The following is a 26,694-nucleotide window of genomic DNA, read 5'->3' on the forward strand; positions in this document are numbered from 1 at the left end:
AATCACTGCTACGTCTCTTACTGGGGTTTATAAAAACCTGGGAGGGGCCTGATAAGAAAGCTTAACTGATTTCTAGAAGAGCCGATGAGTAAAGATTCTCACTGCGTCCCTGAGTGTCCCATGCAGTTAACAATAAAAGGAGGCTCATGGAGTATCAGGATGTTGGAGACGCAGACTGCTGCCCCCCTGAGAGGCGCCTCCACTAAAGCGAGTCTGTATTGCCTTGGCCTTCGGCTAGGCCAGACGCTTGGAGGACTTGCGTTTCACCTGCCTGAGCTGTTACCACACAGGCCTTGTCGAAGCTGTGGCGTCCTGTCCACCCTACAGGGTGAACCGCTTTGGGAACCGAACGATAAGGATGGCAGCACCTCACCAGATCCTATAGGATAGCAGAGGGGGGTGGCCAATGGCAGGAGGGAACTCAGGAGAGTGGAATCAGATCAGAGAAGTAGGTCCAGTGTCCTGTCCACGTTGAGAGGGTAAAAACCCTCAACAGGAAAAACAAAAACAAAAAAAAAAAACAACCCTCAGGAGTAATGCAGGGTAGTGGTTACAAACTGTAGCATCAGGCAGATCTGAGTTCAAATGTTCACTCTGTCACTTACTGGAAATAGGATCTTGGGCAACTTATGTGACTTCCTAAGCCTTGGTGCTCTCACTTATGATGTGGTGTGATTGTGGCACCTGTTCCACAGGGTTGTGAGCCTAACTGTGTGCATGTAACACAATTAGCATGGTGCTCTCAATAGTGCTTATGCATTATTTTTATAAGGCAAGTTTTGACCAAACCATTTCACCAATAGACATTCCTACCCCTTTGGGCACTTGACCTCTCTCCTCTTTCTACATCTCCTCATACTTTAGATTCAGGGGGCAACGGAGAGGAATTCTATCACAGTCAGAGGTTACAAACTCACTAGGGGCTAGTGACAAAGAGGAGATCATGATTTCATCAGAGGGTTATGATTTTTATTTGCACTGAGTAGTAAAGGTAACCACGATCATCAATTTAACTGGGCAGCGGCTTCTAGAGCCTTCCTCCCAATCTGCCAGAGTAGACTGTACATTTCTTAATGTTTTGTAAAGCTGTATGTGAAGCAGGAGTGTCCTGAATGTATGTTGAACAAATTGGGATGAGAAAGCACTGGTGGGTTTTGTAGTTGTCATTCCTGGAGTGTTTGTTGGTTTTCCTTCTGTAAATACTGGTATGAAAACCATCATTTGAGAGATTTTACCCATCATCAGCCCTGACTGACGTGGGGCTGGACAGTCTTCCCAGAGCTTCTGCAGAAAGGATCTGTATCCTCAGGGTCACTGTGCTGCCCCAGGACCAACCTGAGCTCCACAAGTGTACAAAAGAGAGTTCATAGGGACTTCCCTGGCGGTCCAGTGGTTAAGACCGGGTGCTTCCATTGCAAAGGGCAAGGGTTCGATCCCTGGTCAGGGAACCAAGATCCCACATGCCACACGGCACAGCCAAAAAAAAAAAAGAAACAAAAACAAAAGAGAGTTCATACGCGGTAAACTGAAACTAACTCTCCTGTACTCCTTTGGTACCTCTAGTCATTTTAACCATGCCTGTTTTCCTCTCCAGGGCTTGTTTGTTGCCTTATGGGACCCTCACCCTTGGTGTTAGAGGTCTCTCATCTGTGAGCACCTACAGTAAAATGATAAGCTTATCTTTTCTCAATACAGATCCAGTCGTTCAACAAGAAGGTCCAATGTGGGCAAGTGACACCAAGCTGAAGAGGCCAACTCGAGAGAGAAGAAACTTGGTCCCATCCTCACAGCTAATAACGGTGATGGAGAATACCCCCGAGAGAGCCAAAAAAAGAGACCTGAGTGCTCTCTCCCAGAAGGAACCACACCCAGCCCTATCCCAGGCCTTCCAAGGAACAAACAGTCCTCAAGAGTTGACCGAGTCCTTGGGGCCACCACTCGTAACTACCACCTTGGGAGGGCCAAGAAGAATGATGTTTCGGTTCAGAGATGAAGATTTTTATTCCGTTTTATCCTCAAACTCTGGAGGAGAAATTGATGACACTGAAGAGGAAACCCATGTAGAGGAAGAACTTTTGTTGGCTGGTATGCACCCGCCCCGTTCTCCTTCCAATCATAAGAGAAGTAGATTTCTTGGGACATTGGCCACTCGGGCCGAAAATAAAAGTTCTGAAGAAAATCCTGCAAATTGCAGAGCGAATTCTGTAAGAAGAAGTGAGTCCAGTCATGGCTCATTACAAATTAGCAGTGCAATGCAGCTAGTGCCAGAGCAGCCTTCCATCTGGCAAGGGATATTCCAAGACCCTGGGCGGCCTGATGGGGGGTCTGCCAAAGAGAAAGACAGCAGTGACAGTGAAAATGAGAAGACCTTTCATTCATGGGACACCAAGTCCGAAAGCAGTCTGGAGGATGACCTTAATGCTGAAAATGTATTTCGTGATGGTACTTCTGTGGAAGACAGGCCTGGAACCCATGATTATGAAAGAGATTGGCAAGCCCATTTAAGTGATTCTAATAATCCTCTTGGCTGTTTTCTTGCTGGTAGACCAACAGCTCCAAGATCATCAATGAATTCATCCTATAACACTCCAGGATCATTCGTGCATTCTGCTCTGAGAGACGATACTCCAATAGACCTGTCCACATCATCTACCTTAGCTCCCAGTTCAGACTCGGAGGGAAGCTCCAGGTTTAATGTTCGTCAACCACTGTCTCCCATTAGAAATAGGAATCTATTTGCCAGTGCTGAAAACCACAATTATTTTCCTGTAAACAGCGTGCATGAATTTGATGTCAGGGGAGCAGAAGATATTACTTTAACAAGCCAATCTCAGGAGGCTCCATTACATACAGAAGATCTCTTACTAAATCCTCAAAGCAGCTTGTCCTTGGTGGAGTCTTCCAGCTCCTCTCCATCAGGAACGAATTTACAAGGCCACTTGCACGAGCCCAGGTCCCTGCAAGAAAATATACCTTTTACTTTCTTTGCAGTGTCTGAGTTCCCAAATCAAAATGACAGTGGGAGCAGAATGGAGGTCCCTGGCGTCACCGATGAAAAGGAAGCCGCTAAAACAAAGGCAGACCCTGAGAAACTCAAGAAATTACAAGAAAGGTGAGGAGTTTTCATAATTATATGAATATACATATATATTTCTAAATTCTATTTCTCTAATGCCAAAATAAGCAGTGCTTTCCTTAAAGGGTCATGGGGATTCTAAGTCAAGGGAGGCCCTTCCTTGACATTTTAATGATTTCTTCTTTCAAGAAAATTGTCTAGTTTGTTGCTTTTAAAATATGTCTCTACAAAGAAACGTTCGGTTTTTCAGCCCAACTTCTTCAGTATTCCCAAAGTGTTTTTTTCCTTGAATACCATAACTTTAAGAAAGGCAAGCAACTATACTCCAATAAAAAATAAATAAAATTTTTAAAAACAAAGAAAATAAAAGGCAAGTTTGCCAAATATAAGGGTTTTGGGGTTTGCTTTTTTGTTTTTGGCCGCACCTTGCAGCTTATGGTTTCTTAGTTCCCCGACCAGGCATCGAACCCGTGCCACCTGCAGTGGAAGCATGGAGTCTTAACCACTGAACCGCCAGGGAAGTCCCAAGGGTTTCTGACTTCTACATAGGGCTTCCCTTTCCCCCTAGCAATTAGGAACCAAGATTTTTTTTAGAAATGGTTGTTATCTCCCCAGAGAAGGAGCCATTCAGCACTTGGAAGTTCACCAGCTCTCCCCCATGAGCTCTGCGCAAATCCAACCAACAGTTCTAGAATTTGAACCTTCCAAACTAAAAGGCCGGTCTCAAACAGTTGCCAAAGCTACCTCAGTTCTCTGAAGGGCCACGCTCGGGTGACCACTGCTTCCATTTTATGTGCTGCTTCTCATGCACAAGAAAGAGAGAAATAAGATCTTTTCTGAATTGCTCTTTTATTTGATCTCTCCTTTCTTGTGAGATGATTCTGGGATATTTCACAACTATGAAATGCAATACTTTTTAAAGCTGTCATTAAACACCATGTCAGGACTTGACCATTTAATTTATGATAGGTGTTACCACGCCCTGATATTGGCTTACTGATCTGGAAAGTGATTCTTTGAATGCGAGCCCTTCTCTTGTGTTAGTATGGCTCATTGGGTCATTAATTATCCCATTGATATTCGTCTGTAAGTGGGAAAATTCCATGGCAATGAATTTGAATGCAAAAAGGAGGAAAAGATACGACTTAGAATGCTCACACACTCCTGTCTATCATCCGACTGCAGGAATGAAGTAATTTCCTTGTTAGCAGCACCTTTTTTTTTCCATATCAAACAAACTACCAAAAGACTGACCCAGGGTTAAGGGCCAAAAGGTCTCAGCACCCATCCATCCTCACCTACTCAAAAATACTCTTCAAACCCACTTGGCAGGGGTCTGGACTTCCACCATCCCAAAGCAATGCCTTTGGGCTAAAAATGACTTCTTTTAAAAATGCACCCACTTCTAGGTATAGTAATGCATTAAACAGCTACTATTTGCGTACTTTGTTTATCAGATACTCTCTTTTTTCTGTATACAATAAACCTTATGCTCTTCTTATTACTTCAAAAATATTCATTTTAGGAAATATTAAAAATATAAACTTAAAAGAAAAATCACCAATAACCCTATAATCCAGAGAAAAGCACTGTGAAAAACTCTTTCCAGTCTTTTATCTTTGCATATAAATGCAATTTTTAGTAAACATTGGTTCATATTTTATAATATGCCTTATTTTAAGATTTCAAGCCCATTTCTCAATGCCACTTATACTCTTTAAAATTTTCGCTTGATTAGTTATCTTGATACATACAAATAAGCATATAACATACGCACACTCTAGAGAATTAGAAGCAGAACAAAACCCGGGCATCCCTGTGCCCACCTTCCAGCGAACAGAACATCACTGGAGCTTGGGAACCCCTCACTCACCCTATCTCCTCATCTCTCTCCTTCATCTCCTCCCTCCCAACCCCCTAAACCCTCTGGAAATCATTCTTGCATTGCAATTATCATTCCTTTGCTTTTTAGTTTCTTGTTGCTGGAAGTTTTTTTGCTTTATGGCTTCACCATATGAGCATATGTATTCCCAAACAACACATTGTATATATTTTTGAATTCTGTAGAAATGTTACTATTATTTTTGAACTCCCTAGAAATGGAATATCTCTTCTTCTGTGACTTGCTTTTTCCCCTTACGTCGTTAGCCAGATGCATCCTGGTTGATATTTTTGGGCTTTCATGCATTTGCTTTCACCACTACAGACAATTTCGCCATCCTCCTGTCGATGGACATTTGGGTCCTTTACTGTTTTCTGTACACAGTGCTGCATGAACATTCTTGTAAACGTCTCCTGGTGCACATGGGAAGAGTTCTCTGGGATATTTTTTTTTTTTTTTAATCATCAGCCTTTTGGTTCCAACCAGTCTGGGGTATTTTTTTTTTAATTAATTAATTAATTAATTAATTTTTTTGGCTGTGTTGGGTCTTCGTTTCTGTGCGAGGGTTTTCTCTAGTTGCGGCAGCGGGGGCCACTCTTCATCGCGGTGCACGGGCCTCTCACTATCGCGGCCTCTCTTGTTGCGGAGCACAGGCTCCAGAGGCGCAGGCTCAGTAGTTGTGGCTCACGGGCCTAGTTGCTCCGCGGCATATGGGATCTTCCCAGACCAGGGCTCGAACCCGTGTTCCCTGCATTGGCAGGCAGATTCTCAACCACTGTGCCACCAGGGAAGCCCTTCTCTGGGATATTTATGCAGGAGTGGACTTGCTGTCCTGGCGGGTAGCACAGCTTCCACCATACAAGTAATGCCAATGTATTGTCTCAACAGTGATGTATACTGTTGTCCATCCTTGTCAGCACTTGTACTGATTGGCTTTACACATTGTCACCAGTCGCATGGGAGTAAAATGATACCGTGGCTTTAATTTACATTTTCATGACTGTTAATAAGGTTAGGTGTTCTGTTGGCTCTTTTAAAATTTTTTTTGGCCACGTTGTGTGGCATGTGGGATCTTAGTTCCCTGATCAGGGATCGAACCTGTGTCTCCTGCATTGGGAGCAGGGAGTCTTAACCACTGGACCACAAGGGAAGTCCCTGTTGGCTCTTTTAAATGTTAAACGACCATTTCTATTTCTTCTTCTACAAAATGCTTATCTATGTCTTCTGCCCATTTTTCTTTTAGAATATTTTTCTTTTATTTTAAAAATCCTTTACATAGTCTGGCTATTAATCTGATTCTTTGACAGTTATGTGTTGGAAATATCTTTTCTCAATTTGTAGTTTGTCTCTCCTCTTTCTTGATGTTTTTTAATGAAAATAAATTCTTAATTTTAATGTAGCCAACTGTATCCATCTTCTTTACGGATTGTGATTTGTATCTTGTTGTCTTGATTAAGAAATCCTTCGCTAACCTGGGGTCATTATGACATTCTTCCTATTTTCTTCCAAAATCTCTACAGTTTTCCTGTGCTCGCTTAGGACTTCATGTGAAACGAATTTTGGACTTAAGTGTGATGTTTAATATGTGGTGTGAGGTATGCATTGTGAATACCAAGTTGTCCCAGGATCTTTCCCCTGCAGAGCCACATCTGTCATATAACATAACTATAAATGTATAAGTCTGTCTCAGGGCTCTCTGTTCTGTCGTTTTTTTTTTGGTTTTTTTTTGTCTTTCCCTAAGGCACACCATCTCAATGACTGAAGCTTTATAAGTTTATAAGTGCAAAAGCCTCCCTCCCCACTTTGTTCCTTAAGAGTCCTTGACTATATACATTTAAAAATCAGCTTTTGGGGATGTTCATTGGAATTGCATTGAATCTACAGATTATTTGGGGGAGAACTGACATCTTGGAGACATTGAGTCTTTCTTTGATAAACATGGCATATCTCTTCTTTTGTTTGTGTCCACCATGAGATAGTATAATTCTGTTCCTTTTCATTGAACTTCCCTTTTTTGGGGAGAAAACTCTTCTAAGACACTGAGCATACACTCCTATATCCAGAGTAATGTCCATTTCTTCCTCTCCTTTGATTTTAGTCTCTAGCCAGTTTTGCTTTCCTTGACCAGAGAGTCCCTAGGCCCATGAGGATTCTAAACAACAAAAAATTAGCCTTAGATTCCTCAAAAGCCTCCCTACAGAAACATCGACCAGCTATTCTTGACTCACCATTTATGAGACACAAATATGTTTGCTTACATTCTCATTAATTCCATCTTCATCACATTCCAGCAGCTTATATTCTGGAATGTTGGCATAATTTATTGGCAAGGGTTGAGTTACTGGTGAGTTCACGTCCAAGTTCACTGGTTCCCTCATCCCAACCAACATCTACTGAGTGGTCTCCACACGCCAATCCTTTACCAGACTCCAGGTGCACTTTATTGTCTGCACGGCAGGTTCACCCGCTCCAGGCTGCCCCATAACCCTGTAAGTGGGTAGCAGTAGTCGGATTATCATGGCTTTACACATGAGGAAACAGAGACCTGGGAAGCTCAAGCACCTTGTCCAAAGTCATGAAACTCACAAGTTTTAGAAGCAAACCTCAAAGCCAGGCCCTGGCGGGTGCGGGGAGAAGAGTTCCTAGCCTCTGGCTCAGTTTCCCTCTGGAGCTCTTTCCCAACCTTCGGATGTGTGATAGGAGCGCTGGTGCTCCTGGTTCGCTCACACGGATCAATAACTGCAGAGGAGCCTGACTTAAGAATCCGTGAACCTAGGGACTTCCCTGATGGTCCAGTGGTTTAGACTCCGCGCTTCCACTACAGCGGGGGCGGGCTTCGATCCCTGGGGAGGGAATTAAGATCCCACATGCTGCGGGGTGTGGCCTAAAAAAAAAAGGAAATTAAAAAAAATTTAAAAATACCTCTACCACCTGCCTGCTGCGGCCTAAAAAAAAAAAAAAAGAAAGAAAAGAAAAAGAATCCCTGACCCTGTTATCAGTAACCATCATACCGGGAAGAACCTTCAGCAGGGTCAGAGGGAGCAGTGAGTTAGCCCCCAGGAAGGCATGGGGGCGGCGGGGGGGGGGGGGGGGTCGGGGGGGGGTGATGGCTCCCTTTTCCTCCCCGTCCCACCCTACGCTCTGGGAACTGGTATTTGTGGAAACTGCAAACGTGTAGACTCCTGGTGACGAGGGCTTGTTTTCCACTTAGTCTCCTGGAGGAGGAGTCCGAGGAGGAGGGAGACTTGTGTCGCATCTGTCAGATAGCCGGGGGTTCCCCCGCCAGTCCCCTCGTGGAGCCGTGCGGCTGCGTGGGAAGCCTGCGGTTTGTCCATCCGGAGTGCCTGAAAAAATGGCTGAAAGTGAAAATAACATCAGGTAGGTGGGAAAGGCGGAACGACACACGTGCCGCGTACTTACCACGAGGCGCTGCCTTGTGGGACGCGCAGCCTTGACAACAGCTCACGGCAGCAGTCACTCGGGGGGAACGGGGCTCTTGCTCACAGCCCCCGAAGGACAGGGGCAGGACTAAGCTGCCTTCAAATTATGGGAGGGAAATGAGTTTTGTTTTGTTTTGTTTTCAAAGGCTCAGGGAAGAATCCTGGAACGTGCTGTCGAATTTCACCCCTGCTCGAGGCCTGAGCAGAGGTGCTAAGATTGCCTCCCAGGAGGAAGGAAACTAGAACTGGGTCTATGGTTGGGTCTCAGCAAGCACACAGCGGCCACGGCAGCTGGTAGACAGACCAGTTCTGCTTCCTTTTACTTGGGGGGAGGGGGTGGGGTAGCACCTAGAAGCTGAGCCAAGCTGCCCTTTTGCAGCAAGGAAAAGAGCACTGATCTGATTTTTCTACCGCCATATTAGATAAAGAGATTCCCATTGTGCTCATTTTGTCAGCTCTGTCTTTAACAGATCTTGTAACTGGGTGTGAAACCCCGTTCTCAACTCCCGAGGGCGGTTATAACCTAAATATAGCCATGTCAGTAGGTCGGCTATAGTTCTCTTGTCAGAGAACAGGAGGTTTCTTCAAAACATTTAGGAACAAGAGCAACTTGAATAACAACAACAACAACAAAATAGGACGCCAAAGCAAAGAACACTTCGCTTCAAAAACACCGAAAGCTTTTAGACTCCCCTCTCTGAAAACTTTTTACCCCAGAGCCAGATGCTGTTTGTCTCCTCCTCCATGCTCTCCTCCTTGGTTATCATTGTGCCAGACAGCCCAGGAGACCTAGAACTTGACCCTGTCCCCGTGGCGTGTCGCCACGCCCCCTCACCAAGCACAGCACACCATTTAATCAGGCAATGAACACGCAGGATGATCCGGTTAACTGTCTCCTCCCCGAGGCCCTCTCTCCACGTCTGCAGGAGAAATGTAGGAGCGACCACTGCCCGAATTACTTAAATGCATCTCCACACAGTGAGCAGGGTACCCAGCCCTTCAGAGAGCGAAGAACAAGTGGATCTCAGCCACTAATGACTATGCTGTGCAATGCTTTATCTTACGAGAAATTTGGGCTAATTAAACATCTAGCACAGAAAAAATTACTCATGAGATGTGTGATGAAAGTACTGCTAAATGCTGGTAAATGCTAATGCTGGTCTGGGTGTAATCGGCAGGATTAGATTGGAGGACACATGGGACCCTCCGTAGCCTTAAGTATTATAGAATGATGCTTTTAAAAAAAAAAATTCAAGTCAACAAAATGCAGATAAGGGATCACTGTTCATCCTTGTCTTTTGAAATTCTCTATTATTTACTACCTCTTTGTACCCCCAGTGGGGAAAAATAGAACTGGGGTATAAAACTGCACAAACCCTATCTTTACCAAATAAATTCAAGTAACTGATTAGTCCTCTGTTTTCTTTTTTTTTTGGCCGCACCTCTTGGCTTGTGGAATCTTAGTTCCCTGACCAGGGATCGAACCCGGGGGCCCCTGCAGTGGAAGCGCAGAGTCCTAACCACTGGGCCGCCAAGGAATTCCCAGTCCTCTATTTTCTAATGCATAAAATAAACACTAGTACATCATTAGCCAAAATGCAGCACCTACACCAGGGGGAAAGGGCATATGGCAACACGCTGGCTTAGACATAACAGCCATAGATCTGCATCTTCCACTTTTGCATTGGGGAATAGGATAAGCGGAGGAAAAAGTGCTGATCTAGAATTCACGTTAAAAAAAAACCCAACAAACCAGCGACAAAGGAAGCCTTCTCCTGTTTCTTTTCCCAAATGAGGCTGAACTCAGGCTCAAGCGTTGGCCCCAGATACTGCCATAACAGTGCCCACACATGGCCCCGGGGTCCCTTCACTCTTCTCAGGCGGCAAGTCACCTGGGCAGGAGTAAAGACAGATTTTTAAGCCACAGATCAAGGATAGCTTCTGCCACCATTTTGGTCCTTACTAATTTATTTGCTTGGACCAGTGTTAGATCTGCCAGGAAAAACAACAGTAACATAGACCCAGTATTCACTCTTCTGGCAAACACTTCTGTTACCGACTCTCAGCCTCCATGTAGTAATTCTAATTTTATGAACCAATATGTTTATATTTAAACAGAAAGCAAGACCTGTTATTTAAAACAGGTGAAGTTCCTGGGAATTTCACTCACAGGAAGCTTGCATAATAATGAAAATGATGACAAAGGAAATTTTTTGGATCTCGGGTTCAAGGTCATTTTCTACCTTGAACCTGAAGGAAAGAAAACTGACTGACTAAAAAAGGCCACTGAAACTCAGAATTCCTAACACACACACAAATTCGCTCGCAAAATGTCAACACCAAAAGGGTTACGTGTAACAAAATTCTTTAATTTAAGGAGCAGATCTTGGCACCGTGAAGACCTGTGAGATGTGTAAACAAAGCCTGCTGGTCGACCTGGATGATTTTAATGTGACCGAGTTCTACCAGAAGCACCAGCAGTCCCGGGTAAGAGCTGCTCACACCCGCGCTGGGTCCATAGGCTAGAGTCGGGTAGAGGTACAAGGCAGGAAGAAACTCTTTCCCTGATACAAGGAACGTAGAAGCCCTGTGCAGGGGGTGAGTCTGGGAGTCTCCTAATTTAGCTCGCTTCTCTGAGAAGGTCTGTTACTAAATTGGACCACTGGAGGGTTGGAAGACTTGGTTGCCCTGGGCTGAGGTCCCACTGCTGTCAGGGACAAAGTAGGAAGCTACAGTAGCTGACTGGACACACAGAAACAGGAATAGTCTGGCAAGCTTCATGCCCAAATTTGCTGAAATAATTTAATAACAAGAGAAAAACATTAGGGTCTTGGAGTAAATAGTCTCCAGTTTATATATCAAGTAACTCTGGGGTAATAAGGAACTGCTTTGCTCAAGGTTTAAAAACATGTAGTAAGCACCTACTGTGTGCTTTTTTTTTTTTTTGGCTGTGCTGCTCGGCTTGTGAGATCTTAGTTCCCCGACCAGGGATTGAACCTGGGTCCTTAGCAGTGAAAGCACCGAGTCCTCACCATTGGACCACCAGGGAATTCCCCTACTGTGTGCTTTTTAACACCTCGTGAAGTAATTCTCCTGGGGCATTTGGATTGAAGTTCTAATACTGTGAAAGAGTTAACCTTAGGTGGGAAGGTGATTTATGCCCAGGATAATAGTTCACTGCCCAATTCTCAGGCAAACAATCTTCTATTTAGAACTGTACTGCCCAATATAGAAGCCACAAGCCACAGGTAGCTCACGAACAAGTGGTTACTTCCAGTTGAGATGTGCTGTGTTATACACCAAATTTCAAAGGCTCGGTATAAAAAAAAAAGAGAGTAAAATATCACATAAATAATTTTACATTAATTATGTGTTGAAATGATAACATTTAAAATATATTGGGTTAAATAAAATATATTATTGAAATTAATTTCACCAGTTTCTTTTTACTACTTTAACGTGGCTCCTAGAAATTTTCAGGTTACATATATGGCTTGCATTGGTGGCTCATATTGTATTTCTACTGGGTGGTGCTGATCTGGAAGATGCCTTGCACATAAGCAGTCAATAGATATTTATCAAATGAAAAGAGCCCATCATTACCATTAAAATTCAAGACTGACCTCCCTCATCACACAATTAGGAAAAACATGATTAATAATCATGACTGTAAAGCACATAATTTAAAAACTATAAAATCACTGTTAGCAACTAAAATGTCACTCTTCAGAGGAGTCACTTTGGCTTTCAGATCATTAGCCTGTCTGTATCCAGACCTTTTCTTGCAAAAAGCACAGCTGAGTCAAAATGGTGCCCGTGAGTGTGGGCAATCCTGTAGTTACCTTTTTAAAATCCTAAGGTTGCTAGACAAGAAAGGAAGAAAGGATGAAAGGAAGGAAGGGAGGAAGGAAGGAAAGGAAGGAAGGAAAGGGAGGGAAGGAGAGAGAGAGAGAGAAAGAAGGGAAGGAGGGAAGGAAGAAAAGAATGGAGATTTGAGCAGCACAGCCAATAAGTGTGATATAATGGACATAACGCCATCCCAGCCTTGAAGATTGGGCTTCAGGAAGTTGAGGGGAGGGAGGCGGAGAGAAAGGAAGAAAAAAGTAGTTTCCTGAGAAAACAATTCAGTATTTTGAGTCCCTACATTTTGAGGCCTGAGGGTCTCAAATCACTCAGTCGTAACCCCCAGGCACTGAGATCTGAGATGAGAAACAGAAGCGACTCACATTCTTGGACCCTGAGGATGCTGCAGTCAAACAATTGAAAGGAACCAGGCCCTCTGAGTGCCTGAGGTCAGGGTGCCAGCTAGATGCAGACAGCTTCTCTGAGGTCATTTCGAAGAATAGATTATTTCTGGGAGTGGAGCCTGCAGGACTTCCCAGGAAGGACAAGACCAGGCAAGGCCGGGTTACCCGAATCCCACCAGAATATTCTGCAGGCATCACCACCTCCATGCAGCCCAGGGGAAAGCCTTGTCTAGTAAAGACCCCTGTTGGTCCCAAGCATTTTCACCTCGTTCTCCCTCTGCGAAGCTGCTGCCACCACCACATACTGCTGGCTCACCAGTGGCACTTGCAGAACCGGCTCTCTAACAACAGCTTTTTCCAGTTGCACAAAAATGTGTGCATGCACGTAGCCCGAGGCAGCCCACCCCGCCAAAAAGCACACCAACTTTGACTGAGATGTGAACCTAAATCCTATTCCCTTCCCCAGAGTGGCCCTGTGACCTTGGGGAAACTACACCAACTGTGGATATCTCAGTTCTCTCATCTGTAGGAAGTGGGAGATGATAATTCCTACCCCGAAGGATTGGATGTAGGAAAAGACCCCAGTACATCACCTAAAACAGTGCCTGAGCAGAGAAGACTCTTGGTGAATGAGAACCATCATATTACAGCCACAGAGATGCCTGACCTCTTTGGACTCAAGGGAGAAAGCTAAGGGAGAAAGCTAAGGGTACCAGGACCAAGCCAGAATCCATCACAGAACAAAGCCAACTGGCCCCCACAGGGGTCATACCTGTAACCTCGGCCTCACTGCATCCTACCAGCTGAGAGAATGGGCTATGAGCACATTCTAAAAAGAACCGTGAAAGTAATCGTGTCAGCCAGGGTCTGGGCAGGAAAGAGATGGTGGCACATGCACAAGGGGCGAGTGATGAGAGCTGAATGAAGGGCCAAAATGTGGATAGTAAAAGAGCAACAAGGAATGATTAGGCACTCTGGGACCGGCAATTGACCACTCCTAGGCCTGGAGTGACAAGGGGAGGGGGCAGTTATCAGGATCAGGAGGGCTGTGGCTACAGGAGAGAGTCACCACCAGCCTGTGACCTTCAGCAGGGGAAAGCTGCCATGGCCACACCACTGCCCAGCAGAGAGGGAACGAGGGGAATAACTACCCCAGCCCCTCTCTCTTCTCCCGCCCTCTGGTCTCCAGCTAGGGTCTCCCATTAGCTGAACCCAGTGGGAAGCCAGACGACAAGGGGACCTAGTTAATGCAGTCCATTGAGATCAGCCAATGATGGGCCACAGGGCAGGGTGGAAAGTGTATCTGGAGGGGAAAATGGAAAATATCCAGCACAGTAATTACACGACATAGAAGCAGAAGAGAGTTCAAATTAGTTTCAGTGAGAACTTGACAGGCTGTCAAAGCCTTTTGAAAATGCCCTTCATTATAATCACAGAAAGAAACTAGATTGACAGACCCACCCTGGTGGGAGAACAAAGGTCCCAAGAACCAATGTGCAATATTTATCTGCTGATGGAAAGCAGTTCGGCTCACACTTTTACAGCAGTTCTGACTGTTCCGATGGATGGCCCGTGGTGAATTCAATGGTGTCTGTTTGCTAACAGTCTGAGTTCAACTTGAGACACTAGGGAGGTGTGACTTCGACAAGTTCAGAAACTCTCCATGATGAAGACCAGAGTAACTTGTCATTTAGCACAAAGATAACAAGGATGGAATACAATCTCCGCTCGTCCCCAGGTGGGAGACCCTTGGCCTGGCCAGGAGGTTGATGTGCACACCTGTGCTTCCGAGGTCCAGGCCCTTCTTCCGACTCCCAAACCTTGGCTCCTCTGGGCCCTCTTAGCCAACCCTCAACGCCGTTCACTCCTTGGCAAATGGGTTCCCTTCTTGAGAAACGGGGTAGCTGATGCCAAACGCAGACATGTACCAAGAGAGGGTCAAAACCAGAAGAGGCTTAGAACTGGTTTCCGCTCAGGCTGGCCTGCACTTAACCTCAACTAACTAACTAGCAAACTAACTCACTAACTTATTTTCTTGTGCATTTTTCACGTTTAGATATTTTTTTGCTTTTCCTTAGTTATAAAAATCACAAACACACAAAAGTCTCCCATAATTGAAATTAACATTTGGCTGCATGTCTTTTTTTTTTTTTCTATTAAAATACAGATGCCTGGGCTCAGCCCCGGAGATTCTGATTTAATTAGTCTGGGATGGGACCAGGGGTCAATTTTTTTTTTTTTTTAAGTGTGGAAAAAATATACATAACATAGAAGTTTAACTCATTAACTTTTAAGACACATGTTGAGCGCCTGCTGTATGCCAGATACTGTGCTGGGAGATACAGCAGTGCCCGAGGTCAACACAGTCACTGCCGTCTCGTGGGGAAGCAGATCGGCGGGCAGTGACCCTGGTGTGGGAGGGTCAGAGCAGGGGGTGAACGAGCAGCTGTGGACACAGCGCAGAGAGGCCTGACCTGACCTCAGGACCAGAGAGACCCTCCCCACAGAGGAGCCATTGAGGACCGGAGAGGAAAAAGAGGAGCGAGCCCTCCACACAGAGGCTCTCGAGGGCAAAACCCTCCGCTCACGTGGGAGACAGACACCTCACTCAGCATCTGACCATGGACTGTGGACACACCCAGGAGGCGCCCGGTCAGCACTATCAATGGTCTCTGAGGTGTGCGTGGGCTTGGATTAGTGTACGTTTCCCTGGTTTAGTTCATTGCTGCCCGTGGCCTCTAACACTGAAATCCGATTATCCCTCCATCTCTCAGACACTGAGCGGTTCCCTTGGGCCCCGTAGGGTCAAGGCTTGTTACCAGACTTTGAGCAGCTAGATGAGGAGCTCCTCTAGGCCTGGAGAGTGGCCCCCTGAGGCTAAAGTAGCTGGGTGGGGGGGCCCCAGGACCTGGACTAAGCACCTTGGGCTACGGGCATCTAGTGGTCCAGGCACTGGCTGGCGGCAGTTCACCCCCGCCCTAACTCAAAGACGCCTGAAAATTAAGCCCAGCAGGCATTCCACACCCACTGCCCACCTCCCAGTGTGCTGCCGTGAAGCAACTCCACATCTTCCCATGTGTGTGCACTTTAACCTGGACGTGGGACTCATGCTTGATTGACTGGTTGCTTCATTTGGTTTCTGAGTGGAAGGAAGAACTCCTGGATGGCAACAGGTAGAGCTCCAAGGAACATTCCAGGTTGCAAAATGGACCAGGAGAAAACAGGTTTAAGAAAAGTTGAGGTCACAGATTGTATACTCAAATGCCATAGAGGCCCGGCAGATAACGAATGATCAGAATCTCCCAAGTGGCATCAATTGGGAGTGGTGGCCATTGTGACAAAATTGCGAATACTCTCTTCAACGGAAGAAGTTCATGTCTGTCCTTCTTTCCTTCCTTCCTTCCTTCCAACCAGAGCACATCCACAGGCCAGATTCAGCTTACTGGCTACCAACTGTTGATCCTTAGTTTAAAGCAGGGGTTCTCAAAGATGGGTGGTCCCCAGACCACTAGCAATAGCATAGCGTCACCTAGGAATTCATTAGAAAGGCACATTCTTGGGCCCCACTCAGACCCACTGAATAAGAATCTGGGGAAAGGGGTGCCCAGCAACTGCATTTTAAAAGGCCTTTTCAGTAATTCTGATACATGTTAAAGTTGGGGCCACTAGAGTCGATAGTCATCACTGGTCCAAAATTATACATTCTTTTCCTCATTCTTTCATCCGTGCATATATTTATTGAGCACATATCATATAGCAGCACATATCATATACCAGACATGGGCCAGGCACTAGGAGCACAGGGGCAGGCAAGGCACATGTGGTCCTTGCCCTGAATCCTAGCTTTAGCTCTTGCCTCTTGTTGGATGTTTTCTCAGTTTTGTGAAATACCATGTCCACTCGTATTAGCTCACTTGGCCATAATGCCTTGAGAAACAGGCAGAACAGAGGCTACTTCTCCCTGTTTATAAATGGAGTCCCTTTGTCCATGCACAGTTAAAAGTCTGCCCAACATCGCAGGGCACGGTGGCCCCAGGCTGCCTATCCTGGGGGCCCAGGCCCCCTGTGTGACGGAGACGTGCTCCTGCCATCTTGGCCCTGCCACACAGGAGGGGCTCAGAGGGCCTCTGGCTGTCACTGCTCAGAAGCACAGGCCTGACTCGCTCCATCTTGGCCTCAGACAGATGTCCCCGGACACACGCAGTCACCTAATCACCCTCACACCTGGGAGCATTCCATGAACATATCTGAAGACTTGATAGAACGTTCAGCCAGGCTGTCTGTTTCTTCGAGCGGATTGTGTTGAGAATTTCCATCCATAGCAAATCTCTTGACTGAAATGAATTTTAACAAAATGAAGGGGCAGGAGAATAGGAAGAAAAACATGTGGCAGGTGGGCTGAGCGCTCCCGAGCCCCCGTCCACTGCTTCACATGCCTCTCCCTCCCCTGAAAGTCTCCCAACGCCCATCCCCACCTCTGCTGCTGCATGTGGGCAGCAAAGGGTGACGCAACTGGGTTGGGGAGGGGAGGGGAGGGAGCAGCTCCAATAAATAACGCTCCAAAAACTAGCTCATTCTGCCCTTACCGAACAAATACCACGGACGCAACTCTTTCTGATAACAAATCCCTCCCACTTGTGGCTCAGAGTATAAAGGATGACTCTGAGCTGACTATGAAACGCCTGCACCGATTGGCTGGCCCGGCCCTTTTGTCCAGCATCACAGGCTCTGCAAAGGGCACACATAAAGGAGCCGGCCAGTGAGATTTATGGCACCGAGTAACAGGTTCCCTCCCACAGACCAGAGAAGAGACACAATCTGCTGGAAGTGACTTTTCAAATGATCTGCAGAAAACATTAGTGGATATTTTCCCATCTGCATGCCTCCGGGTCTTATGGAGTCATAAAAAGTAAATGATTTCCCTGAACGCTGTGACAAACCTGATAGTTCCAAGCCATTTTCTAGCTGATTGATTTGCCATTATGCATCGGAGTGTCTGTGAGCAGAAAGGCTTCCTGGCGAAGTGAGTGCTGGGGGAGGGAGCCATCGGGAGCTCACGGGAGGCCGCCGCACCAGGAAAAGTGAATGAGGGACAAGGCTTGGCTTGTGTGGAGGAGCTAAACAGTAGGTAGGTTGGGAAGGCTTCCCAGAGGCGGTGGCTCCTGAGAAAGACCGCAAAGGAGGCACCAGCTCTTGGGAAAGATGGGAGAAGGCCCTTAACACAGAAAAAAAGTAGAAACAAGCAACCAGCTCTCTGCCTGCTCTAGGCCAAGGTCAGGAGAGAAAGGCTAAAATAGGAGGCAAACCGCTAAGGATAGTTGAATAGAGCCTTTAAAGACGGGTCTGTGGGGTGGTGGAGGGGTCTCGAGCAGTGACCTTGGGACCAGCGGTTACCAAGATCTGGAGCTGGCCCTGATGCAGAAGGAAGAGCGCATCGATCTTTGCTCAGCTTGGGCACCTTTTCTGGCAGCTGTTTCATCCTGGAAGAGGTGTGTTCTGCGCCAGCTTCCTGAGCTGCCCTCGACGGGATGGGAACAGGATGATGGGCCTGTGAAGCACCTCGGGCCACTGAAGAAGGAAGGAGGAGGTGCTGAGATGCTCACTGGGTCAAGTCTGAGCTTCAGTTCTCCTGGGAAAATGGTCATGGTGCCGACCTTTCCCAAGGGTGATGTCAAGGGCCATGCCCTCTGCTGGGGATTTTACTCCCCCAGGGCTTCCTGAGCATCGTCTGGCCCATCCCCGACCCTCCCACCCTGGAGATTGCACATGAGGACAGATGGGGGAGTAAAGTGGCAGGCAAGGAGGACTCATCACTAATCCACGAATTTATTGAGGGTCGATGCAGGTCCACAGGGTGAGGCTCTGGAGGACAGACGGCCAAAGGAGCCGAGGACAGAGGTACCATGGTCAGCCAGACAGCCAGATCCTCCCTGGGAACCTCCCTGTGTTCTCAGCACCAGTGAGAAAAATACAACCCACCCCACCCACCGAGAAAAAGCAAAAACATTAACAAGTGCAAAATGCTGTGTACAGAGTAAAGACAAATGCTTAGGACTCAGGGAGGAATGACTAGATCAAATGAGGATCATCAGGAAGTCTTCTGCAAGGAGGTGACACTGTGACAGCTGTAAAGGAAGTCGTGCACACAGCCTTAGAAAGGTGGAGAGTGGCAGAGGAGCATATGCACAACAGAAGCACCAAAACAAGCCAACAGACCACACAAGAAAGAGCGAGAGCAAAGGCCCTGAGGTCCACAGGGCAAGCACTCTCTGGGGGTTAAATGATAACAGAACAGCCAGGGCAGGTGGGGAGTCGGGGAGCCCCTAGGTGAGACCATCGTTAAGCCCATCTGTAAAGGCAGAAACGTACAGAACTAAGGCCTGAGGCCCTTTCACTGGGCAAACGAGGGATCTAGGCAAATCAAGTGCCCCCTCCCACCCCCGTGGCACCTGTGCCCCAGATTCTCCTACAGACAAGTCTGCCTTCCTAAGACACACATCTCATCGTGTTTACCTCTCTACTCAGAGGCCAGCAGCTACACACATACATATACACAGCATGACGTCCAAACACCTCAGTTCTGCCTAACATGGTCCCACCTTTCCATCTCCCCAGCCCATGCCAAGATTTATTAAAAATTCAAAACAAACACCCTCCCCATATACTCCAGCCACACCAGTGAGTAGAGAATTTTGCCCAACATACGCTCTGCCCTCTATGGGTTTGCCAGCATGCAGTGCCTCTGTCTGAAAGGCCCCGAACGCCCCCCCATAGCCACCTACCAAAGTCCCTCCCATCCTTTAAGGACCAAAGATGCCATCCCCCACGTCACACGCAACCAGTCTCTTTCTTCCCCTTCGCATCTCCCTCGTGACCATTGACACATCCAGCTGCTACTGGAGCCATTTATGAATGAGGCGCTCTCTCCCACATCACAGGAAGGGGTCCCAGCAGGGAGATGAGACCTTTTGCCCGGTGTTCTCCAAACACCCAGCTCAAGGCCGTGGCAGGAAACTGCTCAGTAAATGTCCACGGCCTGGGACTAAGCCTGGAGCCTTTTCAAGCATCTTTCACTAGGCAGTAAAGGATTCCAGGATGGCTGCCCAGCCTCCACCCTGGATTCCCCTTCTGCTCTGTTCTCTGGTCCTCCAGGACACGGCTTGCCTTGGGGCTCAGGCTCTTGTCCTATTTCTTGTCCCCTCTTGGCCTTGTACCCTCCACCCCATGATTTAGACCATGTATATTTTACAGATGAACTTAAGAGCTTCCTTGTCCACATGTAGGCACAACACGAGCTGATGAATTCAGGCTTGTGCCTGGTGCTGCTGCTTCGTCTCTATGAACAGAGGTTTGCAGAACTCATGAGACTCAACCACAATCAGGATGCAAGAGAGAGGGTGAGTCCGGCCCTGCCTGGACCGTCAGGCAGCAGTCCCGCTAACGTTGCCTTGCCGTTTATTAGATGTGCATCCACTGAGGTGCTCAAGGTCAGCTGGTGGGATATGGCACTGTCATCATTAGACTAAGACTTAGTGGCTGCTAGGTGTAGGCACAGTGGCCCTCTGGCTGAAAAGTAAGTGACAGTCACGTAATTGTTAAACATGAGTCGTAATTAAATGGTCATTAATGGTCATATAAGCAAGTGAGTCTGTAGGAATATTTGCCCCCCAGAATAGAGGCCCGCAGGGTTGTGGGGTCTGGGTGTGCATTATGTGTGGATGCCCACTGCCCAAGCAAGGAGGGTCCATGAGAAACAGGAACCCTCCCTGCCCCCAGCCAGGGAAGCTGTTTATTTTGCTTTGGATCCTAAGGTATGTTATTCCAGCGTCTGTGTGTGTGTATGCCAAGAAACAAAGGTGCTGATGGGGTCCCATCTGTCATTAGAGAAGTGACAATGTATTTACCAGAAATGATCATCTGTGGCTGCCCTTCCTTTCATAAGAGAACCGAGGCCCTCCAGGAGGCCCTGTGGCGTGGAGTGAGAAGCCTAGATCCGCTACTCTACCAGAATGCGGGAGACGGACAGGCCGACCTCTGAAATGTACAAGTACACTTGGCTGTTGTCAAGTCAGAACCCTGAGCCCCAAGGGACTGCCCTCCTGGTTAAATGCCTCCCTGTGGCCAGGCCAGGAAAGAGCACAGGGGCACCTCCCTTACCTTAAAGCCATGCCAGACGCTGATATTTTTTTAGTGTTTGGGGTTCCCTGTACACCCCTTGAGGCTTGGAACTCAACCTCTGCTCACATCAGAAGGTCACCACTGGAAAGAAAGCCAGTATGGCAGTGGGCAAGCCAGTGATAGGGCTGCGAGGCAGCTTTAGTGACGCTCTGCCCCCCTTATCCCACGTACCTCTCCTTCTCTTCGCCTTCTTCTCTGTGTCTCTCCTCTTCTACCTCAAGTGGGCAAGAAGCACCTGTCGGCACCAGTCACTGCCTGGAGGTTGGACCCCACTGGCTCCAAGTGCTCCCTACACGGCCCCAGACCTCGCACCGCTGGAGGCCGAGGCGATCCGTTTGGAGCCATCCCCACTAGAAACGCCGGGTTCAAACCATTAGTCATAAGAATTCAAGGGGCTTCCCTGGTGGTGCAGTGGTTGAGAGTCCGCCTGCCAATGCAGGGGACGCGGGTTCGAGCCCTGGTCTGGGAAGATCCCACATGCCGCGGAGCAACTAGGCCTGTGAGCCACAACTACTGAGCCTGCGCATCTGGAGCCTGTGCTCCGCAACAAGAGAGGCCGCGATAGTGAGAGGCCCGCGCACCGCGATGAGGAGTGGCCCCCGCTCGCCACAACTAGAGAAAGCCCTCGCACAGAAACGAAGACCCAACACAGCCATAAATAAATAAAATAAATAAATTTAAAAAAAACAAAAAGAATTCGAGATCTGTCCCTACATCTTTCTGGCTTCAATTCTCCCCTTAGACCCTAAGCTCTCAATTAAGACAACAGGCTGGGTCTTTGCCAAAATTGTCTCCTCAGGAATCTCACCCTCTTTCTGACCCAGGCCTGTCCTTCCTTTCACTCTTCCGTAGTTTTAGTGGTGACATAAATTCCTCAGAGAAATACATTTTTTTGAGAAAGAAGTACAGGAAGCAGGAAATGATCCTTTGTTTAACATGTCTGTAACCTCATTTTCATGATTCCACATCTTTTTAATGAACTTTTTACTGCACACGGAACTTCAAAGCACCTAGGGTTTGATAGAGGTTACAGATGGCCACAACATCAGCAAACAAACGCAAGTGACATAAGCCTCCAGGACTGCAAAGCACACACAAGAAGGCAACAAGCAGTACAACCCATTGGATGAAAACCTAGGCCCTAAAGCATTGACTCTAGAGAACATTCTGGTAAAAACCATCCTAGAGAAGCAGTAAGTGATGCCAGGAGCAGGCCGGGAGCCAGAGAGGAAGGAAGCAGAAGGGACAGGGCAACACTCTTCTCTCCCCACAAGCTTACCTGTAATTTGAGATTCCCTGAAATAGATCTCACCCGTTTAAACCACCAAGCAATATCCAGCACAAAGAATCAGTTAAGACGTACCCGAGGGGCTTCCCTGGTGGCGCAGCGGTTAAGAATCTGCCTGCCAATGCAGGGGACACGGGTTCGAGCCCTGGTCTGGGAAGATCCCACATGCCGCGGAGCAACTAAGCCCGTGCACCACAACTACTGAGCCTGCGCGTCTGGAGCCTGTGCTCCGCAACAAGAGAGGCCACGACAGTGAGAGGCCCGCGCACTGCGGTGAAGAGTGGCCCCCGCTCACCGCAACTGGAGAAAGCCCTCGCACAGAAACGAAGACCCAACACAGCCAAAAATAAATAAATAAATAAATAAATTTTTAAAAAAGACACGCTTTGGGGACTTCCCTGGTGGCGCAGCGCTTAAGAATCTGTCTGCCAATGCAGGGGACACGGGTTCGATCCCTGGTCCGGGAAGATCCCACATGCCGCGGAGCAACTAAGCCCATGCGCCACAACTACCGAGCCTGTGCTCTAAAGCCCGCGTGCCACAACTACTGAAGCCCGTGCACCTAGAGCCCATGTGCCTAGAGCCCGTGCTCCGCAACAAAGAGAAGCCACCACCATGAGAAGCCTGCGCACCGCAACGAAGAGTAGTCCCCGCTCACCGCAACTAGACAAAAGCCCACACACAGCAACAAAGACACAACGCAGCCAAAAATAAATTAATTAATTAACTAATTAAAAAAAAAAAAAAAGACACGCTTTGCCTAAAAGGGACTCAAGATTCTAAAGAGACAGACATGTAACCAAGATTATCAAAAAATGTACCTTGTGTTAAGACAGGAGATGGAGCCATATGTGGAGGAACACAGAACAGAGTTAGAGGATGTGAAGGGCCACCGTTCTCACCCCCTCCTTCCACTCCTTCTCCAAGACAGACTCTCCAGGCAGGGCCTTCAGGGACACAAGCCGACGTTTCAGAGGGCTTGCTTTTAACCCAGTTAGGTTGTACACTTTGCCCTCAGTCTTCCCACTGCTTTGGGAGCCTGGTGGCAAAGCTGCTTCCATTATTGCTCTTGTCAACTGCTCAGCTGAGGAGGTGATGCTTGAGCTTGAATCTCGGACCAGGGTTGCTGGGGAGGGAAGGGCATTCCATGCAGAAGGGAACGCAAAGGCTCCGAAAGGAAAAGACTTGCGCGTCTGGGAAAGTCAAGGAGCTGAGCGTGGCCGGAGCTGGCAGGAAGTGAGCAGGATGTGGAGGGTTTGTGTGCAGCTCTGGGAGGCCACTGAAGGCTTTCTAGCCTGGGGCTGGCAGGCCGGGAGATCTGCGTTTCCAAGAGAGAATGGGAACGGCCACGTGGAGGGTGGGCTGGAGGGAGGGGGAAGAGCCCGGCTGGGCGGCTGCTGCCCTGGGACAGGGTGAGGGGGCCCACGTGGGGAGCACGGGAGATGGGGGGCAGATTTAGGTGGGCACAGAGTGAGGTACAGGCTGAAGGGAGCACCGCCTGTTATTCTCTGCAAATGCCCAGCAGGAAAGTGGCCTTTTCTCACTTCAGCTGTTCACGATGGGAGCATCTCCAGAGAACACAGAGCCCCACCAGCCTCACCTGATCCCACCTGGGCTCACCCTTTAGTCTCATGGGGACACAGGGCTGTCCTGCGGGGTGAAGCTAAATGGGCTTGCCTTCCCTCCCCGTTCTCCCTTTCAGCGCCTACGCGGGACACTTCAGTATTCAGGGCCTACACCCCGGGGCCCCTGTCCTGGGCTTCCTCCTAGCCCTGGGATTCGTCAGTACCACACTCTCCATTCCCCCCAATGAAATGACCCGGGACCCCGAATTCCTCTCCCTGCCTGCCCACAGCAGCTCCCCTAAACCCCTCAAGTGCCTAATTTGCTAAGTTAGGTAAAATAGAATCCCTGTTGGTGTGCCAAAAGGCAGAGCACAGAAGGGACCCCAGGCCTTCCATGATGCCCTCCTGGTGTGAGCACCCGCCTCTGTCTTCTGCCCCAGGTGCGCTGCACTAACACCTGACCTGTAGGAAAATGTTCACCTGGAGGGGAGGGGAAGGGACTGCAGTGGCTGGCCTGGGGGGCAGGGAGGGTCTTGAAGTAGCTCTGAAACCCCACTGGCCCATTCACGAGTGAGGCTAGATGGACTTACTCTAGGCCCTCCCCATTCACACCTTTTCTACAAAACCGAAAACCCTTGCCTCAGAGGACCGAATCTACCCAAAGGATGCAAGGCCCAGGCTTGGCCCACAGTTGGGAAAGCTTCCCTACTCACCAAGACGGCGCTGCCTGGTGGCGTGTGACAGTTGGTTTAGAAAGATGCCATCCCCTAGCATGGAATCTAGAGGCACGATGAGGTCATCCTAGCAGCCTGGAGAAAATGGAGGCCGTTGCTAGCACAGTCCTGATGTATCATTTACCAGGTAACCAGGACTGCTGCTCTAGAAGAAATTGCATCCTTCTCCTGCCCTCCCCCTGGCCTCCTGGTGAGAGGGACCCAGGGGCCACAGCTGCCTCCACGCTGGCCAGGCAGTTGCCCTAGTAACAGTGTCCAGCACCCCTTGTTTTGTCCCCCAGCCTGTCACAAAGCCCCTCTGCAGCCTGGCACAATGGGCTCCCATGGAGTACACAGTGTTTCTTATTGTGGCATACAAGGCCATAAAGTCAGAACAAAGAGGGAGCCCAGAGCCCTGATGGGCCCGCTGCTTCCTGCCGGGCAGAGAATACAACCGATTGTTTAAAAGCCAGTGGTGAGGCAAGTGGCCAGTTAGCACAGCCTTCACCCCATGGCCTGCAAATGTGATTCGGACCATCAGGATGGGATTCTGCTATTCAGATCAATTGCTGAAAGGAAGCAAGTCTGTTCACACTGCCAAATTTAGAAGCCCCGAACCAGCGACGGTGACCTGGGCTATGGCTGAGGCTCTCATTAGGGTGAGCCTAAGCCCCACAGGTGCTGAATATCAACACTGCCCTCGGCACCTCCACGCATTTACTCTGCCCCTTTAAGGTGACGTAAGGGATTCCTAGAACATCCCCGAGACTAGGGAATTAGACATCTGTTCACAATTGCTTTGGAAAAATGATTCATTTTTCATTGTCTTCTTTCTCATAGTTGTCAAGAAATTACCCACAACCCAGACCGGAAGAAAATGAAAGTAGGTTTGGGGATCAGTCCTGCCATGTTGAGGGTGTTTGCTAATTTGCTCTCTTTCGGTGACTGTGTTGAACCTAATGGTATGGAAGGAAGTAACGACCACCACCCAGAGGCAAAAAATAACCCCACAAAGCTCGGGAAACTCTAGCTGCAGCAATCGGGAAGGCATGTCCACGTATGCTGGATGCAGAGGAGATAAGAATTTTAATTCATCCTGAAAACGAGGGGAAAGGCCAACAAAGGGAGGACGGTCTCCTTGGGCGTAGGACAACTTGCTACAGGTTTTTTCCTTTCCCTTTGCTGGGATTCACCAGCATCCAGCCCTTGGGGAGCCCCTTGGGTTTTCTTCTAAACCTTGGAAAGGCACTGTTTAGCCATTACCTGAGGGGACAACAGTCATTCACAAGCTAGTACTGGATTTACTGGATTTTCTCACTATTTGGCCCATTCAAGTGGGCCTGTTGAATTCAGAAGTTGAACAAGGAAAACAGGTGTCGGGGAAAGTCAAAGGAGGCAGGACAGCTGTCTTCAAGCAGGCTCATTATCCCATAGAAAACCCAGCTGAAGAAAATGAGCTCCATTAAAGCAGGCAGGCTGGCAGTCAGACTTGGGAAGAACTTCTCCATCAGCTGGGAGAACAAACATTACAGTGAACTGGGGGGTGACAATTCCATCCCCAGAGGCTGTTCTGGCGAGAAATTTCACAACTGCCTGCCTTAAAAGGTTTAGAACAGCGATTTCCACGCTGGCTTCGCCATGGGAATCACCTGGGGAACTTACCAAAAATACAGACTCCTGGGCCCCTCCCAGAGATTCCGTTTCAGGTGATGGGGTGGGCCCCTGGTGATCCTGATGCAGCCGGTCACGGTGATGCTTTTGGGAACCCCCAACAGACCCGTCTGCAGGAGAAGCTAAACCAGCTCAGAGCTCCGCAGGGTGGGGCCCAGATGACGACCCTACAGCACCCAATCTGTTATTCAGGGCGCGCAGTCCCGAGAACCCGGGCTGACCATTTTCAGACGGGGGGAGGGCCCTTCCCTCCGTTCACAAAAGGAACCCGCAGAGTCGCAGTCCCGGGCGCCACCGCGGGGGTCCAGCCGAGCCGGGTGAGGGCCCAGCGCCCCCCTGCGCCCTTGCAAGGCCCTGGGGCCACTCGGGGCGGCCGGCCTGACCCCCGGCGCGGTCGCCTGGGCCGACCCCGAGCGGCTGCTCCCCCTCGGGCAGCCGGGAAGGGAGAGCGGGCAGGGAGCTGTGAAGTCTAGGACGGACCTTTGTGTGCGGGCGCACGCACCCCCTCTGCGCCCGACCTTTGGCGAGAGCCCCTGCTCCGGAAAGCGCCCCCGCGCCTCGGCCAGGACGACTCGGTGGCGCGAGGCACCGGACAGGGTCTCGGCGCCGCGCCCGGCTGCAGCCCTCCCCAGCG

The 26,694-nt window shown here is 48.6% G+C and overlaps 1 protein-coding gene and 1 long non-coding RNA gene across 4 annotated transcripts in view; one reads left to right on the top strand and one right to left on the bottom strand.

Annotated features, from left to right (window-relative positions):
• The window catches only part of MARCHF10 (membrane associated ring-CH-type finger 10), an 82,708-nt gene that overhangs the window by 54,234 nt on the left and 1,780 nt on the right, over nt 1-26,694 (top strand). The window contains exons 5-9 of the mRNA XM_068530960.1: nt 1,696-3,112; nt 8,170-8,336; nt 10,776-10,885; nt 19,929-20,042; nt 25,230-25,272. Coding sequence (XP_068387061.1) covers nt 1,696-3,112; nt 8,170-8,336; nt 10,776-10,885; nt 19,929-20,042; nt 25,230-25,272 — 1,851 coding nt within the window. The remainder of the gene's footprint in view (nt 1-1,695; nt 3,113-8,169; nt 8,337-10,775; nt 10,886-19,928; nt 20,043-25,229; nt 25,273-26,694) is intronic.
• LOC137755013 (uncharacterized) lies at nt 948-26,694 on the bottom strand. 3 transcript variants are annotated; one of them, XR_011071959.1, is made up of 3 exons: nt 26,052-26,694; nt 8,092-8,314; nt 948-2,957 (listed from the first exon to the last, which is right to left on the bottom strand). It is a non-coding gene; the product is annotated as an uncharacterized lncRNA (long non-coding RNA). The 3 variants fall into 3 exon arrangements; XR_011071958.1 differs by having other exon boundaries at nt 7,545-8,314; XR_011071960.1 differs by lacking the exon at nt 8,092-8,314.

The sequence above is a fragment of the Eschrichtius robustus genome, chromosome 20 (genome assembly GCF_028021215.1).
Source record: "Eschrichtius robustus isolate mEscRob2 chromosome 20, mEscRob2.pri, whole genome shotgun sequence".
NCBI classification, from domain to species: domain Eukaryota; kingdom Metazoa; phylum Chordata; class Mammalia; order Artiodactyla; family Eschrichtiidae; genus Eschrichtius; species Eschrichtius robustus.